At 48.7% G+C, this 19,851-nt stretch overlaps 1 protein-coding gene across 5 annotated transcripts in view; it reads right to left on the reverse strand.

The window, feature by feature from the left end:
* The window catches only part of ARMH4 (armadillo like helical domain containing 4), a 72,703-nt gene extending 53,207 nt beyond the window's left edge, over positions 1-19,496 (reverse strand). For 3 of the 5 annotated variants that reach the window (XM_041120806.1, XM_041120798.1, XM_030003417.2), the window contains exons 1-5: positions 19,401-19,435; positions 18,774-18,825; positions 12,012-13,404; positions 9,796-10,008; positions 8,360-8,578 (exon numbers count right to left, since the gene is read on the reverse strand). In XM_041120806.1, the coding sequence (XP_040976740.1) occupies positions 8,360-8,578; positions 9,796-10,008; positions 12,012-13,347 (1,768 nt within the window). In that variant the 5' untranslated portion in view covers positions 13,348-13,404; positions 18,774-18,825; positions 19,401-19,435. Of the gene's footprint in view, positions 1-8,359; positions 8,579-9,795; positions 10,009-12,011; positions 13,405-18,773; positions 18,826-19,400 lie in introns of all 5 variants that reach the window. The other 2 variants (XM_041120792.1, XM_041120782.1) reach the window with 2 other exon arrangements.
* Positions 19,497-19,851: the final 355 nt, after the last annotated feature.

A 19,851-nucleotide genomic window follows, 5' to 3' on the forward strand; every position in this document is an offset into this window, starting at 1 on the left:
CGCTCGTCACAGGGGATACGAGGCACCGAGGAGCTTTTGAAAAAAAAAAAAAAAAAGAAAAAAAAGGGCAAAAGATATGCAGCAGGGACCACAGGTTTGATTCTGTATTAAGACCAGAAACAATCATTCCTAAGAGCTGCATTTCCAGCAGCATTCACCACAAAATTGCTTTCACACTGAGCCAGGCTAGAGAGTCAGTTTAGCAACATAAGGCTATTTTAAAGGGAAAAAAACAGAATGCTGCAGAACGCACAGTATGGACTATACCAAGTTTGCTCTCTCATTTGCTGCAGAACAGCTCTTCTAACCTGAGGTAAGCAGTTGTTGAACTAACCAGTATAAAAATCAAGACAAAAAAGAGGTGATTTAACAAGTGAGGGCATTCAAATCAGTCCAGATTTAATGATCATGACCTATAAGCAGACAGAGCAGAACAAGAGAGATGAAGGCAGATACAGAGTTTACTTCTCTCAACCGAGTGCTTTCACATGGAAAAGGGCTGTGGGCATGTGTCCTGGTTTCAGCTGGCATAGAGTTAATTTTCTTTCTAGTAGCTGGTACAGTGTTATGTTTTGGGTTCAGTATGAGAACAATGTTGATAACACACTGATGTTTTCAGTTGTTGCTAAGCAGTGTTTACACCAAGTCAAGGATTTTTCAGCTTCTCCTGCCCAGCCAGCAGGAAGGCTGGAGGGGCACAAGAAGTCGGGAGGGGACACAGCCAGGACAGCTGACCCCAACTGGCCAAAGGGTATTCCATACCGTGTGACCTCTTGCCCAGTATATAAACTGGGGGGAGTTGTCCGTGGGTGGATGGATGACTGCTCAGGAACTGACTGGGAATTGGTCGGCAAGTGGCAAGCAATTGCATTGTGCATCACTTGTTTTGTATATTCCAATGCTTTTATTATTATTATTGTCATTATTAGTTTCTTCCTTTCTGTTCTATTAAACTGTCTTTATCTCAACCCACGAGTTTTACTTTTTTTTCCCTGATTCTCTCCCCCATGCCACTGGGTGGGGGGGAGAGAGTGAGCAGCTGCGTGGTGTTTAGTTGCTGGCTGGGGTTAAACCACGACAGCACGGTACTTTTTTCCAATCACAAAAAAATAAGCCCTAGCAGAGATGTTAATTCTATTTTTTCTTGCAAAAAGCCGTTCGATGGTGTCTCTTCAGACCTATCCAATTCAACCACACTGCCTGTGAAAGGAACAACCAACAGCCCAAGAGTTAAGAAAACATTTGATTCAAGCTTCATTTTCTAGACAAACCCAGCACGGATCCATCACAGATGACGTAGATTAGGGAAGGGTGGATCTGTTATTATGGGCAACAGTCTCCAGGGTACCGAGGTTTTAACTCAAGTCCTATCAGATGCCAAAAGGGAAGATGACTGCAAGCCCACTCAGCTCATCTCTAGTCAGAGCTCATGCTTCTTTCTAAGTCCTTGATCACCCTCCTGCAGCCTTCACTGTCCTTTGTCAAGCGCAGTGCTTCTCCCCAAGGTATTTTCATGAAGAGGTTCAGAACGACACTGCTGGCCTGTCCTTGCACCCACATGGCCTGAAGTATTGATGTCAGCCAGGAGGAAACACACCATGAGATCTCCACCCGCGTTTAAAGACACCTTGTTATTTAAAAAAATAGTCTATGACTCTTCCCAGAAGAAAAGGTAAGAAGCCAGTGCTCTAGTCACTGCATCCTGTGTCAGATCGACAAGAGGGACAGCATCCCACCTGCACAGGGCAGGAAGCAGAAATGAAAGAGCTAAACCAATTTGCAGGGTGGTTTGCCTTGGTCCCGATGCCCAAAGCTCCCCAGAGAAGCCCCATGAGCAACGCTATCCCACCCACGCTGAAGGACCCCAGCCATCAGCAGCTCCAGAAGAAAACGCTCCTTGCAGAGCCTTCAGAAGAAACTGCCACATACCTGCTTATCTGAATCCCCCTCGCTAGAGCTGCAAGGGTGAACTGCTTAATCCCCAGATTAAAACAAACAACAACTCATTAAAAACTTTCACTCACACAGTCCAATTATTTTTCAGTAACAACTGCAGGGGTTTTCTGTTGTTTTTGTTTAAGCTTGAAGATAAGCATGGGAAAGCTACAACATTAACGTGACATTTAAGTAAACTCTAATTTTTTGGACAAATGAGAAGTCAGATACAATTAAAAATTCAAGCATGGCCTGGCCAGAACAGAAACCAATGTGGGTCAGACTAAGAAACGTCATCTAACCTGCTGGAGGCAGAACAGTGCCAGAATATCACAAAGTTACTTAGAGAAATTTCATTCCCCTCCCAAAAAACCGAGAGTAAAACAACTGTGCAGCTCACCTCCACCCAGAGAGCAGCTGGGCAGGCACATGCCACTTCCCAGACACCTGGGAAAGACGACGCAACGATGCTTTAAGCCATTCCAAGAGATTCTTGCAAGAGTTGCTGTTAAAGACCATAAAGCACAGCAGATAAGGTATTTGAGAGATAAAGCCCTAGAGCTCATCGTTTGGTATAGCCAGCCACCTGAGAGATCGTGTGGTTTTAGTTTTGTTAGAGTTGCTAGTGCATCCGAAGCAGAGCAGGGCGGCTGGATCACATTCTGCCTCCCTTCGCAGGGAAGCACTGACAAGGCTGAGCTCAGCACACTGGCTGCATGCAGCAGGAGTTTCCTCCTCTTCTTAGCAAGCCTTTAATTAGCCTAACACCCTCTTAGCTGTTCACCCACAAGCTCCTAACTCATTAAGGGCTTGATCACCCTCCTCACCCCTCCTTCCTCAACTCCCAGGTGGATTGTGTTAAACAAAACAAGTCACCACCAGATTAAGCAGCAGAGATGTTGTCTTCAGTCAAACACTTTCAGGAAAAGAAATTTAAAAAGCTTGGGTTTGATGCAAAATTGTCACACCTTTTTTTTTTAAAGTTTTCTGCTACAAAAGAGGAGAATCAAGGATGAACTACCATCTACTTGTGAAGAACATGGAGGTCAACCTGCACCAGAGGGATAGCAGTTCCCATTTCAGTGGCAGCAATAAATTGGAAGCAAGACAAAAGTGTGTACCAAGAACATTTAATAATTAATTCATTTTGCTTCTGCTTTGTTTTAAATCTTCTGTTCCTTGCCAATTTAGCTGATATCCAAAGACCCAGTGAGGAATTATAGTATCAGGCTAGTTAACCATGCTGGGCTAAGTGCCTGTCTTATTTACACCCCTGCAACCTCATTTAAATTTTTAATGGGGTTGCAGAGATTTAATGAGGCAGCTCTTAATCCATACAGTCAGGTCCAAATAGCAAGCCCAGTCAGAGCCTTGATTTCCAGCAAAAATACTCTTCACATCCAAAAAAAGAAGGATCCTTGTACTGCGACACAGCTCAGAAGAAAAATGTAGGGAGAATTTGAAGGGTCTTTTGTAAAGTTATGTAAATGGCTACAAGTTCTGAAGTATTTTCTGAAAAAAAGGCAACCACTGCCTTCACTTCTGAAGTATGGCATGCAGCTTAGATGACTGTACAAGAAGAACAAGATGCAGGGGAAGCAGGGGAAAGAGGCAAAGAATGGAGAAGAGGACTAGGAGAGCTCATCTCACCGAAATCAGTTAAGCTATGGTTTCCTTCAAACAGTAAACTTGAGTACACAGGTCAGCAAAGAGCAATAGGAACTGTTTAAACCCAAAGACTAGAGGATATTGTTAAAATATCATTAACATGTGAAGGTCAGAAAGTCTAAAGCTTCATACTGGCGCTGTTCTGGAACAGCCTTTAACGCAGCAGATGAAGCAAACACAGTGAAGCCCACAGCCAAGCTTCAGCGGGGAGGTGCCCCGTGACTGCAGGACTCCGGCTCTGCTGATCCCAAGGACAGTGCCAGCCAGGTTTCAGCATCATCGAGGGGCTTCTCTACAGTCAAATACTGCATTACATGGGGACACACCAGCTACCCAGGCAGAGTACTGGAAAGGGCGCTGTGCTGTCCTAGGCAGCAGATACCTGACTGCCTTTCCAACCCCTCCACCCTAAAGCCCAGGATCCCACCAGCTGCTTGTTGAGAGCCAGCCTGATTAACCAGGAACACTTCACAGTCAAGAGCTACACAGTCAAGATCTCCTCCCTGTAGAGCAGCCGAGTTTAAGTTGCCCATTTTCACAGAGCTATTGACTGTTCCTGACACCATACAACAGGTAGAGCATCTCCTGCTTTCACAAAAGCTCTAAGCACCCTCCACATCCACCAAGCTACATGACAGCTGAACTGTGTAAGCAGCTCACCCCCAGCAGCAACAGCTTGAAGCAAGCTTAGATGACCAAGCAGGAACCAGCCTTAGGGCTTACACAGTGTTGCAGAGCAGTTTTGGATTGGGGGGGGTAAGGGGTACACAAAAAAAAATAATAAAATAGGCACATCAGAAACACCAATGCATAACACTTTTTATTTCTCATCAAAACACCTATGGGAGAGTAGCAAGAGCCAGATTATTTGTGGTGATTTTGAGATGAAGGGAGAAACAAGTAAACAGTCTCTAAATCCCAAGTTCACACTGAATCAGGCCAAGGTAGAGCTTACTGAGCTGCAGGGAGTGGGTAGCATTGAGCTTAAACTGTTTTCCCGATGAGCTTGGACACAGTAAGGGCAGTACGTGGGGTCTATCAGCTGAAGGGCTCCTATGGACTTGTGGGTTGAAACACAGGTACATCAAGAGACAGCTGTTACTGCTGCATCTGGGCAGCCTTGGAAGCTAACACAGTGACATCTGCCTTACATGTCAGAAAAGATTAATCTTAGCATGGTTTGATGAATGCTGAGACATCTTCCCATTCTCTATCCCACGTACCTTGCTCCACAATCACCATCTCCAGCCATTTCAGCCAAATTTTTGCTGTCCAGGCAGGGTGGTGGCACACAGGAGAAACCAAACCTTGAGTCTGCATTGACAAATACAAACCCACCCTCACCAACAGGCACAGGCAATGGTGCTGTAAGCTGTTCGGACTGAACTGGTTGTGACCCAGGCTGCGATGGGTGAGGCATCACTCTCGGCAGCAGGCTGGTTCTGTACTAACCGCTCCTTTAGGATTAGCGCATAAGGATAACGCGATCTTCAAGGGCCTCGTAGAAAGTGCACTAACCGATCTTCTGCTTAGCCTCAGTGCATCCCTGGATCACATCCCACATGGAACAGTGACAGGAGCTACTTGAGGACCAGCCGGGGGGAGCCAGCTGCAGTCGTGCTCTGTCCATCAGGTTTCAACTAAAAACTCCAAGGATCTTGCACAAGAGGGAACACGGCAACCTATCCACCACTTTGGAAAGTTATACCTGCCAAATGCTGCCATGCTTAAGGCGTGCAGCCATCTCTGCCGATACCTACCATGGCAGACATTACAGCAAAGGAATCTAGTTCAAAAGGAATGTGGTTTCTTTCAAAAGAGCCACCTTTCAAAGTGTGTTGGGGGCCTTACACAGTGGTCCTGAGTGGGCAAGCCGAACTAGATTATATCTCTTTGGACCTAGAAGCCCTCCAGAGAAAGCTGCAGTCTTTAGCTTGCTAGAGAGACACCCAAATTCTGGGCACAGGAACAAAATATATAATTTAGTCTCCCAGACAAGTAAGCCTCATCCTCTGCTGTGTCCTGTCCCCGCATCCTATAATCCCGTTATAGGATTTCTCTGGCTAGGAAGGGCAAGTAGAACCAGTCTCACTACAGATTCAAGGTAGGAGAATATTTGTTAGCCAGCTAATCTCTCCAGAGTCCGCTAGAGAGGAAGATAAGCTCATCTAGAGACATATTCAAAGCACCTCATGTTTGTCTGTGCAATTTGATTTTTAAAACAGTTTTGCATCCAAGCCAGGTAGGTGAATATACTGATGCAATTAACCACAGGCAGTTTGGCACAGATGGTCCCCAAGAAACAGAGCTAGCTGAACAGCAGGGGTTTATATTTAATGATGAGCCAGGCCCTCAGTGAAGCAAGTCAGCAAGACCCCACCGAAGGCAGCAGAGACCAGCCAACCTCACTCAGCTCCCTGCACTTCTTCCACCGGTGAGCGAGGCACAGCCTCCCCACAAAGCGCCAGGATCCCTCATTAGGGACTCCAACACATGCCTGCAACAGCAGTGATGTCTGACCTTGCATCCCCCAAAAGTTTGAGCACCCTGAGCTGGAGCTCAGTGTACCTTTATAGGAAAGCACTCCCAAGCACCTTGTACCTGGCACCATCTAGATATTCTGAGAGTAAGCACTAGGAGCTGTAGTTTGGGGGGAGCAGAAAGCACGCTTCCAAACACCACTCCACCATGAGGATGTGGTACCCCCTAATTGCCATTACACAGAGAAAGAGATATTAGAAGCAATCAGAGTCACAGCTCAAAAGCTTCCTTTGTGCTTAATTGGGGCAGTAGCATCCCCAGGCAGAAAGCCTGTTCCCAAGTGGTATTTGTCCCATTTTACACCATGTGGATTGGTGATTCCTAACACCAGGAAAAAAGTCTGGCTCACTGCACTAAGGTCTAGGTTGATCAGCAGAGATTTAGACCACAAAAGCTGTGCCAGTTGTCAAAACCACACAGCACACCAGAGAGCACCATGTCCCTTGGATGACAGGCACCTGCAGAGCCATACCCCAGAGCCAAGAAACCCACAGCCTTCTAGCTGAAGTCATCATTTAGGAAAGCTGGTCCTAGCTACAGCCCACATTCGCCCTTAGAGGAGCTCAGAGCACATTCAAGAGTAGAGAAAACAGGCCTGTGGTTGCATAAGAGAGCTCAGTAGGAACCCAAGAAAGTTACAGCAGTCCTATGTCAGAGCAGAGAGATTTTTTTAAAATGCCTGTGCAGAAAGTCTCATTAAATACAGACCAATGCTCAGTTGAAACAGAAGTCTCTTATCTTCCTGTGCAGAAAACCAGGCTTCTAAAGGAGATCCCAGAGGGCTCAGAAACAGTTTAGCCTCCTGAATCATACTGCTCTGGCTAAGCAGAGACCTTATTTCCCAGCCTGAAAGATCAGGTTTTCCCCCTTCTTCCCCTGCCACCACTCTCCCATCATCAGCACCACATCCTTGCTTTGCCAGATACATGCAACATTCATGCCGGCACGGGGTGAGTGCTGTAGCTGAGAGCTGATGGCAGGCTTCAAAGCAAGCAGCAAGCCTGACCGAGGGCAGGAGCTGCAGCACCTCACACATGCAGTGGGGAGGGCTCCCAGCTTCTGCTGCCCTCTAAACTTAACAGGAATGAGAGTTATTGCTTCATGCAGAGAAAAAGATGCTGATTAGCTGTTGTCTATGGCACCCCACCTCTAATCAGAAGAAAAATACCATCTGGCATGCCACCCCTGGAGGGCTGCCAACCTTTGCAGTAAAATACAAATGCAAGAGAAGGTCAAGATAAAGGAAGGGGAGCGAAACAGGCAGAAAGATTAATCCCTGCCAGGTGGTGTCAGTCCAGACACTGGAGTACAAAACTGGACAGATGAGCAAGCAGATAAGAGTTTAAGTAGGAAAAAAGAGCAAGAAGCAGGAGTGAAACAATTCTCTGCAGGAAAATCATGGAGGAGCTGAAGAGATAACAGATCTGAGCTGCGGACCAACTCCAGAGTGGGATTTACTTCACCTAAACCTCTCCTGATGGGTGTTTGCCCCAGTGGAATTTGCATCACTGGCTTTCAACTGTCTGAAGACAATCAGGGAGCAGAGACTCCAAGACTGGCAGCGGGCAAAAGCACTTTAAGAGAAGGAAGCCCAGGGGGGTGAGGCGAGGCTGGAAGAGCCAGTGATGGGACAGCAGCTTAGCAGGTAGCTTTGAGTTGGAAGACCATCTCAAAGGGGATGCATCCTTTGCCTCTCCCAGCAGTGTCACACAGGGAGCGTAAATAGGGCATCACTTGTTCTGGCAAGGTTTCAGCCAGCTGGACACCGGGGTAGCCATCCCATGCTGAACATCCCCCTGCATTGCATGCGGTGAGGATTTCAGCAGCACAGTGGCAAGGGCTCTCCAGCTGTCTGAATACATTCCCACAAGCATTACCTGGTACAGAGGCTCTGCAACAGATGCACACACCAGCAGTTAGAGGTGCACAGAGCCAGACTCTACTGCAACAGCAATACCACTGCTGCTCCCTCTCCAAGGGAAAGCCCCCATCCCTTCCACCACAGCCACTTGAATTTCAGGCATCCTCCATGACACTGTTCATTGCTTGCTTCCTGTACCTCCTGGAAGAGGACAGGTTGTTCAACAACTTTATTAGGAACAATAACATATGCACATAGCTGCGTGCCAAACAGACAAATTGGGGACTCGGTGTCAAGGCAAGTGTGCCACTCCACGTGAAACTGCCTGCCTCTTAGCCTTGGGATCAGTGGTACCTTCTGACTCCAGGCGGTCCAGACCATAGGTCACAGCTGTACTGATCCTCCTCACAGATGGAAGAGCTGTCCGTCTGACAGATGATGTCATTGATGCCGGAGTTACCAGGACCACAGTTCTGCTGGATGGCTCCTCTGTCTGTCCAGACTGGGTAGCAGACAATCCACCAGGAGCTGGAAGAACCTTCTCACTGGTGACCAGGACCACATCTGTGAGATCTACAGAAGACAGGAAGCAGCAACAGGTTGACACAACCATATCAAAAACCCCACCATTTAAGAACAAACTCCTTAATGAAAACTTAATTCAGAGTAGAAGTTATTAAACTCTTGCCTCTTTCAAGATGTGTCAAGTGACTCTGCTGTAATGAAAGCTTCTCCTCCAGGACAGCCAGCACAGGAGGTTCCCTTTAATAAAAACTCAGCTAGGTTTTCCTTCCGTTGCTTTGAGGACTGCTAGTCACCACCCCATAGCAAGATCAGAGCACTAAGACACTGGTTGAGATCTGAACCAAGTGACAGATCTAATTGCTTATTGCAAAGATAAAAGTTAGTTGAATTTATAATTAAATCCCAGAAGCAAATTAATTAGTGGAAACTGCCAGAAGAGCCTTCTCTCCCCTACAAAGGGACCTTAATTTAAGAGATACAACGCAAATAGGTTTTTTCTTTTTATGCCCTGCAATATAAGAATTACCAGAAAAGCTGCCCAGCAGCTGTTTCATTACAGTGGTACCTGCTACTGCAGAAATAAGCTCAAGCTCAAAGTCAGCTTTGTGCCAAGGGAAGCCTTGCTACACTCCTGTCAACAAGACAGGCTCCTACACATACCTGACAAGGTGACGTCAAGCCAGTAGGCAGCAGCTAGATGAACACAACTGCTTAAAGCATTTCTGTATGAGCTACATCAACCTGATAAGAACTCACCATTCCTGAAAGTGAACAGCAATGCAGGCTTGCCAGACTCTTGCAAGAGGGTGTCTATCCCACCACCACTTCTCCTATGTTACCCCGATGAAACATTTTCACCCTTCAGACTGAGCATCAGCAATCTGTGACTGCCTTTAGTTCCTCCACAAAATAAAAACTGGCTTAAACATCTATGGCTAAAAGTCAGCTCTCTAGCAAGCATACATGTGTGGGGGTTGTTTGTTTGGGGGCAGTTTTTTTATTTTTCTTTTTAAATCTCTACTCTACTGTTATTTAGGGCAAAAACCCATACGCTGGCATGTTTCAGCATGGTGGATCTAGCACCATAGGCAGAAAGCAGTGGCAGCCCAGGGCTAGAGGCAGCCTGCACAAGGCTAGAAAAAAGTCACTTAGAATACAGATGCTGTGTGTTGAGACTTCAGCGTCCAAGCATTGATATTGATTTCAGATGTTACCATCTCATCTTGTGCAGAAATGAACCCGCAGTCCTTGAAGCGGAACCCCACCTTCTACATCTGGAGTGTTCACCATAGAGGAAGCACCAGTTGCCGCCAGCATCTGGGTGGTACTAGGAGCAGTCAGCATCTGGGTGTCCTCCCCACTGTTTTCCTGCGGCAGGCTTGCAGCTCCTGTTCCCTGGGTAGCACCAGGCACCGGTGTCACAACTGACAGAGCACCATCAGCCTCCTGGGCAACTGTTGTCACCTCCCGAGTAACACCTACAGCAAGAACACGTGTCAGGACCAACTCACGGGACAGCTGACAGCAAAAGAGCAGACATTTGAAGGAATATAACTCCATGCATTAACATTTCCAGAGCCACAGAGCAAGCAGCAGGTCCGGCCAAGTATCATCAGAGCAGTGCAGCATAGAGACAGATGTGAGAATGGGCATAACAGGAACAAAAGCAGCAGAATCAGTCCTCATTTTCTTAATTGCCCCTGAGGGACATGTGGACCCACTGGGGAGCAATGCCAAGTGAGTACAGCACTGCAAGGCCTGTGGTGTGAAATACCATTTGGAGCATTTGAGGCTGCCAGAGCAGTGCTTTTAGCAACCGGCTCTCATGGCTATGAGACTTCAGCTTTGTAGAAGGGTTTATTTTTGTTGCACAAGTCTTATTGATAGTGTTGTTTCCCCAACATCTGGGAAACAGCAGAGAAGGAACCTGCTGACAAGTCAAGTGCTTATAAATTAATCTAGAAATTAATCAGTCAGGTTTCAGCACCAGCATGCAATTAGCTTCCCTTCTTTTACAGGAAAAGCTAGATCTTTTGGATTCAGTGAGGGGAAGTTGTCCTTTTGCCTCTGTAGCTCGAGAGGCAAGATTAAAGATGCCCAGCAATCGAAACAAAGTCGTAAACCCCAGCTCATGGTCCTCACCAGTCTAGGAACACATCATTGCCCAACACCTGACCAGACTTTTTTTAGCATTCCCCCTATACTTTAAACACTGAGTAGAAACATTGTCATTAGGCTGAAGGTGCCATCTCTGCAGGTAAGTACAGTACAGGGTGACACCATCAGCCTGTGACAGGTTGTGTAGGAGGAAGATTTCTGCCTGCTAGTAACAGAGTTGGCACAAACACTGGACAGTCAGAGCAGCCTGGCCACAGCTTCCACTCTGGGGTGGGGAGACAACACCAGGAGCTTTTGTTAGAGGACAGCATAGAGCTCTGGACAGATCTTTTGATCTGAGCATCCTTGTCAAGTCATGGAAGGTGTCAGTTACTCACAGGCTACCGGTACAGCTTGCCTATTCCTGGATTTAGGAAGCATTTATAGCCATCTATCATCTCTGCATCTTCTGCACTGACTGCAATTGTCCACAGCTAGCAGTTGAGAGCCAGGTGATCCCAGATGCTAATTAATTTAACCCCCTCCAGGAATTATCTCCCCCCCCCCCCCGCTCCCTGTTTGCAGGGCTTCAGACTGAGCTAGTGCAAGAACCACCTTTGGGTCCTTGCACTTGCCGTATCAAAGGGACACTTGGGGGAGTGTTATCCTCCTTGAAATAAAGTGTTTAACCAGTGGGTCGGAGGCTGGGCTCCCTCCCTAGTCACAGGAGAGGCATACCAGAGGGTTATTCAAAGCAGATTTACATATCTCTGGTCAAGGCAAGATGCCTGCAACCAGGCTACAGCTGTCCGCCTCAACCACTATGTGAGCACCAAAACTGAAGCCCCTGCTTTGGCAGTACACCACACATGCAGAATGTTAACAAACCAAGTTTTTTTTTTTAACTAGCACCAAGTCTCCGCTGATGAAACTCCAATTCTTTAGAGACCTCCATACTCAAGTACGCCCTTCAACCCCAGGCTCAGCTGCCACAGCCTTTCCAAGTCTCAGCTTCCCTGTTTGCTACCACAGCCACCCTCTCTCATCTGGAGGAGCAGAAGAGGCAGCTCAATACAGTTGCTTCACATAACAGCCAGGACAGGGTACCACCCAACAGACTGTGCCTGCCTGTACACAGGGACATCGTGTGTAGGAACAGCCAAGGCCAGGCAGTACTTTATGGATGTGAATTACCCGTTTAGGCTGTTACCCCTCCACAAAGATCCATAGCCTTTCCTGGCAGGAAGAAGTGTCCTACCTCTATTGCAGGTATTAAGATCACACCTTTCTCCACTTTATCTCCCTGAAAGGAAGCACACATTCCCAAGAGCATCCCTCCTAAACCTACACTTAGAGGCAAGTGTCTGTAACAGGCAAGTTTTACCTTTCCACGAGCTTTCCAGAGTAGGAGAGAGATCGGACTGTGTATCTGTCACCACAGCAGCCTCCGGCTGTGACGACGGAATGCTTTTTCCCTCCTCCGCTGTGACTGCGTTTACGTTTTCCAGCGCGCCGAGATCTGCCGTGCCTACGCCCGTCAGGTTCGCAGCGTGGAGAGCATCACCGCTGCCTGTGGAAGGCGCCGGCAACTCCTCCCCTTGCACCAGCACCGTGCAGTTGGTGTCCTTGGCAAGCTCAGGAGTCGGCGGAGGGGACGCTGGGGATGGCAGCGCTCTCGTTGCATCCTCTTCCTCCCCGACACGTCCCCGCGGGGTCTGGGATGGTTCTGTTGCCCCCAGGTCCTCCGTCGCCTCCTCACGAGACGTGCTTCCCGCTTGACTCGCGGCCCCCGGTTTTGTGTCGTCCCAGTCGGGCAGCACAGCGTCCGTAGGGCGGGCGGTGACGGTGCCAGCCATGGTGGGCAGCTCTCCTCGCCCGACGCCTGTCCCTGCTTCCAGGCGGAGGGAAGCCTCGGTCACCACGAGGGGACGTTTTGCAGCCACAGACGCTCGCGCAGCCAGGGACCTCAGAGGGCTCCCCGTGCCAGCTCCTGGCGTTCCCACCTCGGAGGACGTGCCGTGAGCCTGGGGAGTCGGGATGACAGGGCGGGCGCTTGCCGGTTCCCAGCTGGGAGAGCTGGGGTACGGTGTGGGCTGGGGTGCAGCTGAGGGGTGAGAGCTGCTCTCCACCACCTCCTCCTCCTCAGCTGTCCCAGAAAGGGGGTTTGCCGAGAGGCCGGCAGAGCTGTGCTCCACTTCAACACCACCCTCCGTGGTGGTCTCGCTGATGGGGCCGCCGACAGACTCCTCCTGGACGGCAGGGTTCAGCGTGGTCACAGCTGTGGTCAGCATGGCCTTGAATGCGTCGTCCTCATCCAGCTCTGACTTTGTGGGACCAACCTCCTCCTCATCTCCAGCGGCCACTGCCGCAGCAGAGGCGCGAGGACCCAGGTCCCGGCTGCCTGGGGTGACACGGCTCGGGCTTACAGGCAGCATTTCTCCTTCTGCAGCGAAAGCATCATTTGAGGGTGTCCCGGATGGCTTCGCTGACACTCCACATGGCTCTGCAGAGACTGTCTGCTCAGAAGGGCCCAGGTTATTTTTCAAGTTCAGCACGCTTGTCCCTTCATCTTCTACCCCATTCCCTGCCCAGGGGCCATGCTGGACCTTTGTCATGTCCCTCTCCTCCAGCGGCTGAGATGCAAGGCATGGTGGACTGGAGGACAAGAGCAGGATGCTGCAGGTGACCACACAGATGCTAAATCCTATTGATCTACTCATAGCTGAGAAGAGATGCGCCCAGAAGCCTGCAAGGCTGACAAGTCCAGAGTGGGAGACCTAGAAAAGGAAAAAGGAACCAAGATTACACATACCCATAACCACCTATTGACCCAGGGCCTTAAATAACTGGGTGACAAGTTCCAAGCATGCTAGTCTATGGCCAGTTCTGAGCAGATCCCTCCTACGCATCCCAAGCAACAGATCTCTCCATCTATTTTACTGTTCCTAGCCTACCCAACCTGAAGTCTCATGCCAGACAAAACCCAGTCTTGATCTGAAGCCCAGGACAGACCTTGCCAAGCTCTCGCCCCAGTGGTAGAGTGCTCTGCTCTACCCTGCAGGCATCAGACTTGCAAGCATATGATGAGGATCAACCTGTTTGTCCTCTACCAAGTCCAGGACTGATGCTTCTCAGGGCTAATCAGACTGAAGTCTCAGGCCTGTTATGGCAATCCCCATTCTGTGCATTGACACAGAAGGAAACCAAGAAACTCGCGCAGAGAACGAGGTGGGTCAATAGGGCACAACACAGGACCAGAGCCAAAACGGGAGGCTTTGGGGCTGCATTAGTCCTGTATGAGCTCCTTGGCCCCGCGGAGAAAGGTTACAGCCCAGACAAACACTGTGCTAATGCAGCAGTGCTGCTATGCTGCACTGCACCATGGAGGCACTTCCAGAAAGCTTCATGTATATAATCATTGTGTGCTCTGAGAGTTTCCAAGAGAGCACTGAACCAGTAGCCCAGCAGTGATCCAGCCAGCTGACAGCTTGCTCTTGGCAGGCTCTGTTGCCTCTAGTAACACAGCTCAGGCTGCCGGACAGATGGAGGACCTCGCAGCAGCAGCAGCCTGCTCCCAGCCACCTCCCTCCAGGCAGGTGCCTCTCAGTCCTGGGCTTGCTGCACCATCACTCAGCAGCAGAAGACCATCCCAGCCAAGGTCCCACTCACCACACGCGGGACAGCTGGTCACACAAGTCTCACGCGCGCAGCAAACAGCCCTCCATCGCACAGCAGATCTGGTAAGGTCCTCCTCCCACTTCCAGGAGGCAGTGGCACAGTCAAGCCCTACTGCAAGAAGCCTCCAACCATCAACGACTTCACTTGCTTTGGCTGGTATGGTCTCAGTTTCACAAGTGAACTGCTCTTACCTTCGAGCCGCAGGAGTAAGGAATATTAGTAAGAGGTTGGGGTCGTCAGAACCACCCCCTCAGTCTTCCAAAGAAGAGCAAAGATCACCCTCTGCAGTCTTGCTCATGGGCACCAGGATGAGGTCCCCCACTCCTCGTTTCCCCACCCAAACAGCATGTAAATAAATATTACTTGCATTTGCACACACACACAGTGCAGCAGCAAGCTGCCTAGCACTGTTTTGTTACACAAGGGTGTATCGCTCCTCCGTGTCTTTTCATGCACCCATGTGATGCTGTGCAAGAGGTAACCGCTGTTACAGGGAGGGGGATCTCAGTAATACAGCATTTGTGCTAGTCCGTCTAACTCAAAAGACCCTCTGTGTCCTGCTGCTCATGTACATTTGTCTCCTTTTGGAAAGTGTTATGTGCCCAGTCAGCTAAACACAACCAAGACATCAGAAAGCTTATATTATATCTGGTCTGGTCACACACAACTATTTATTTCCACTGTAAAACATACCTCTTATTCCACCCAGGAGAGAAAGACTTCTCTAGCTGAAGACCCTTACGATCTGCAGGGCTGTCTGTAGCACAGAAGACAATCTCAGCATTACCAGCTTAGAGACACAAGTCAGAGTCAACTGCTGCAGGCTCCATTATATGGTTGAGCCTTCAGGGCACACTGAGTCACTTTTTCCACTCTCCCTGCAGCCCTGGCCCTCAGCAGTTTTTGCTGCTAGAATAATTCCCTGTCACAGGCCACACACATGCACCAGGTGCTCAGGGACAAACAGAAGCCACCAAGAAGCTGTTCACCAGCAACAGCATAGATACCTTCCACTTTATTTTTAGCATCTCCTTTCTCTGGAGGATGGGTGGCCACCTGTCTATCTCCTCTACCTTCCCGGAAAAAAAAAAATAGTTAAAAACTGACAGTATTCATCTATTCTTCCAGGCTAATCCTTTATGCACTTTTGTAATTAAAAAGCACTAAGAGTATATTATGCAAGTTAAATTGCTAGTGCCCAATGACATGCATCTGCCTTGCCATGCTGATGAATAGAAGTTATGTTCACCTCACACCCCTTTAGCAAGTGTCAGTTAAGACCAGACTTATTAAAACATCAAGAAGTTTGTTGTTTTGGTTGTTTTTTTTAAAGAACAGTTTGGATCTAAATACAGCTTCTCTAGAAGTCAGGACTCTTTTTAGGCTACACAAGTAGTTTTAGCAGTGGTTAAACCTAAAGAGAACTCCAGCTGCACTTGAAAGACAGCCATAGCATTTCTCTTGCAGTCATATACATTATGCATACGTATATACATTTGTAGGTTTCTAGCTCTAGATTCTCAAATAGCCCAAGACATTCAGGAGGTCGTTAGCAGAAGTACCAAAACATTAATCTCTCTTCCCAACAAGCTTACTCCATCTTTACTAGGATCCAGAGCGTCAGTGAATAAGAGGGAAAGCTGCTCCCTAAAAGGCTGGCTTTTAGACAACCATTAATTACAACATTAAAAAAAAAGTATTAAGAGCCTTTCCTCCTCCTGGCTAGTAGATAACATGGCAGTAAGTACTACCCTGATACAAGAGTTCCCAGGGTACTTTGGGCAGCCTCATACTCTTTCCCCCAGTCTGAAAAGCACTATTGGTTGTAGTCTTATATTTGTAAAGGGCAAAAATAACATTGGACACTTATTTGCTCAGGAAATCGACAAGATCTAAGCTAACCTAGACCTCTACATTCAATGAAAGCCGGAGATAGTGGCATGGAGCTTGTTGCAGGATAATGGCACAAGTTCACGCTTCAAAGAAGATTAGTCAGAGCTTAAGATCTACTTAGCTTTAGGAAGAGGCTGGATTAGGCAATGTATGAACAGCAGTGACCTGGCTATCATCTTAAGCAGAGTTTGACACCTTGCTGTAGCACTTAATGCAAAAGCGATACAGGTTTTAGCAGGTAGCCTGCTGCAGAGCAGTTTGTTACTGAAGCTGCATTGGGCTATACATTTATCCTCCCATCTGGCTATTTTTATAGTCAGCCTGCTCTACAGCCTTAGCCAAGCGATAAAAGCAAGCTGGAGCATACTGCTCTGACCGAGCACCTCCCCTGTAGTAAGCTTAAGCTTTTTCACTACTAGCTTGAAGCTGTAAAACAACTCAGTATTTCATGCCGCAGGAACTCCTTGTCCCCAGATTTCACCTGGCATTCTCCAAGCCGAAGCCCTGGAGGACTGCTGCCAAGTACCGGCCAGGCTCTCGGTGGAAAACTAATCCTTGCTTCAAATAGGAAGCACACACAGAGGGCAAGAGACAACACCAGCTACTTCCCCTGCACTTAATAACAACAAATCCCAAGAGATGCAGTTCTCCTACCCGCAAAGGCAGCACAACTGCAGACAGCCAAGAAGTTTTATCTTTAGCATGGAAAAAAAAAAGTTTTCTTTTAACACCTGGTAGGCTGGAAAGAAGCACAAAGGACTTCCAGGCTAAAAACAGCTGCCAAAACCAGGCATCTCCAGAAGCTGCCCATCAGAACAGGAACCATTTACTATTGTGGACAAGTCACCTAGCTGAGGGACAATAAAGACAAATCAGTCACCAGCTGAAGCAGTCTTGCAGACTCAGTTTGATCTTTCAGGCTGCTTCCTTGCTCCTTACAATTAGCACTAGCAATAGTTATTAAAACATTAACCCCCTTTGTGAATTTGAGAGACCTGTTTGAAGAGTCAGCTCTTGGGAGGTCTGACAAAAGCCAGCTCAGAAGGAACCCCAGCCTGTTACGGTCACTCCAACAGGGCAAGCTTGAAGGGGACAAGCCCAGAGCAGACCAGATTTCTCTCATTCTACAGCAGTTCCTTACATGGACCAGTGGTCTGTGGACACATGCTGCAAAGGATGAAACTCTCCCCTCTGCCTCAGTCGTATGCAGCTACTCCCTAGGATGGCTTTTTAGGGTTTCACCCAGCCAGCTTACTTTGGGAAAATCCCCAAGAAAACCCTTCGCTGTTATTTTCTGCCTTTAGCAAGTTCTGGCAGCTGTTTTTCCAGAATTGTTGAAACATTAAAAAAAAGCATCGAGCTTTTGACTCACTTGAATTAATAACCCTGTTCTAACAATCCCTCTCCCACACAGAGAGGACCCTTGCACTCTGAAGCTGAAGTGGCTGCATGCATCATGTAGCAGAGAGCACAGGAGATTAACAGGTCAGCTTCAGACAAATCACTGCCTAGCCTTTGCAGAAGACGGCTTTTCACACCTCCAAGTATAAGCTTGATTATGCCAAGCTTTGACTGGCTGAACAGTCCTGGATGCACTCGGCTTTGCAATTCATCTGCCGACTGATAAGGGAAGTAGACAAAGATGCTGCAAATCTTTTAATGTGAAGATTTAGCCAAAACATACAAGTCCAGCAACTGCCAGCAATCAAATGCTGTGTTACTGGAGTGCTAATGTATGCTATTCAAGTGTTATTACTCGTGCTGAATACAAAAGCCAGCAGATAATACACTGCAGAACTCCAACTCCTACTTTTGCACACAAGCTGAGAAATGCCTTCATTTCATCTCACATTATGTCCTTGCCCAGTTCAACCAAGTGAATTGTAGAGCTGATGCTCTTACAGCACATACTCCAGGTAAACAGACCTCCACCAGTTAAGCCACCAGCTCACAGTGAAATCCCAACAGTAACACGACTCTATGCCAGCCACCAATACAGCCCAAGTCGGATAAGAAAAACTATGTAGACACAACCACGTATCAGAGGGGCACATCTTCCTCTACCCTTGAGGACAGATCCTTACAAGCAAATAAGTGAGATATTAATATTCTGTAAGGGCAACTTCCTACCAGTCCTAGCCTAGTGAGGCTCCTTAATACATAATACATCACCTCCACTTCCAGCGTTGGTGTTCCAGCAGTAGTTCTTTGAGAAGCGAGAGACATGACATGTTTTAGGCATTATTCCCCCAACCACTAAGTGATCGCTTGCTTTGTTCAGAGCGGCACAGACCACCTATGGAAATCCCTACTCAGATTTGCAAGTAAAAGCCGCATAGTTCTTCATGGCTTCTGACCCGTGCCAGGTCCACGGCACCACAGAAGTCAGAGGTCTACCAAATTCCTGAGGGATTAAAAAGACGGGGAGGAGGGGGGCTTAAGAATGAGGCCAAAGGGTGCAGCAGTTTTCAAACACCAGAAGGATGGAAATACTGCTCTCCAGACTGACTGGGAGCAGAAGGGTAGCGTTCAGATTCCAATCAGCGACAAACACTCAGAAATTTCAGCGCCTCACCCAACGCAGACAGCAACACCTCGCAGTAGATCTCCTGGAGGATCACGAGTCTCTGCAGGTGGAGGTTTAAAATCAAATTAAATACACCTCGTCAGGCCCTTTTAGCTCGGGTAGAACCCGCTTGATGGCAAGGGAATGGGATTAGGGACAGCTCAAGGCTTGATTACACCCAGCGCGCCTGCTTGCGGGGCACAGATCCATCCCTCCCGTCCTCCTTAGTCATATTTACAGGTGAGCTTTAAAGACCCAGAAGCGCATCCTTTCCCTACAGCCTCCCACCACGCCAAGGCAGCAAGTACAACCAACCACCCGGCGATTTCTCCAGCCCAGGCCCGCAGCAGGACAGAGGGACAGCGGGGTGCGTGTCCGTGTGTCCCCCCCCCTCCAGGGATTTTCCGAAGGGCCACCCCCCGGGGCTCGAAGGACCAGCCCGCTCGCCGGGAACAAAGAGCCGCACCGAGGATGCGCTGCCCCGCGGGCAGCCAAAGCATCATTACCAAGAAAAAAAAAAAATTAAATATGAATAAACACCGGGCAAATTCGGCTTGGGGGGGGGGGGGGGGGGGTCCTGTCCGTCTCCCACCACCACCCCCCCCCCCCAGGGTCGCAGCCCACCCCCGGCCTCACCTGCCTCCCGCCGCCTCCTCCCGGTACCTCGGCGGCGCGCCGCGCTCGCCCCCAGTCCCGTTCCCCCCCCCCCCCCCGGTCGTACGGGCGGAACGGGCCGGCCCCCGGCGGGGCGGTGTCGGGGGGCCGGCCCGCTCCGCCCGGTTCCCGCCTTCTCCTAACGGGGTTTTGTACTCCGCACCACCCGCATCCCTTAGGAGAGGTGCCTGGCAGCCGGGGTTTTCCTTTACTCCTTCTCCAAAAGGAAGTTTTTTTTTTTAATTTTTTTTTTTTTTTTTTTTTAAAGCATCCGAGTCAGAGCCTCAGCCCAGGCACCCAAGCCTTCCTCACAAGCCGGGATCAGAATCTAACCCGACAGGCTCCCTCGCTTTGCTTACAAGAAGATGCAAAAGCAAGGCCTACAGCAGCATTAGTAGTTTTCCATCTATTACAGATTCTCCTCCAGTGTTTT

This window comes from Aquila chrysaetos, chromosome 2 (genome assembly GCF_900496995.4).
Source record: "Aquila chrysaetos chrysaetos chromosome 2, bAquChr1.4, whole genome shotgun sequence".
Classification (NCBI taxonomy): Eukaryota; Metazoa; Chordata; class Aves; order Accipitriformes; family Accipitridae; genus Aquila; species Aquila chrysaetos.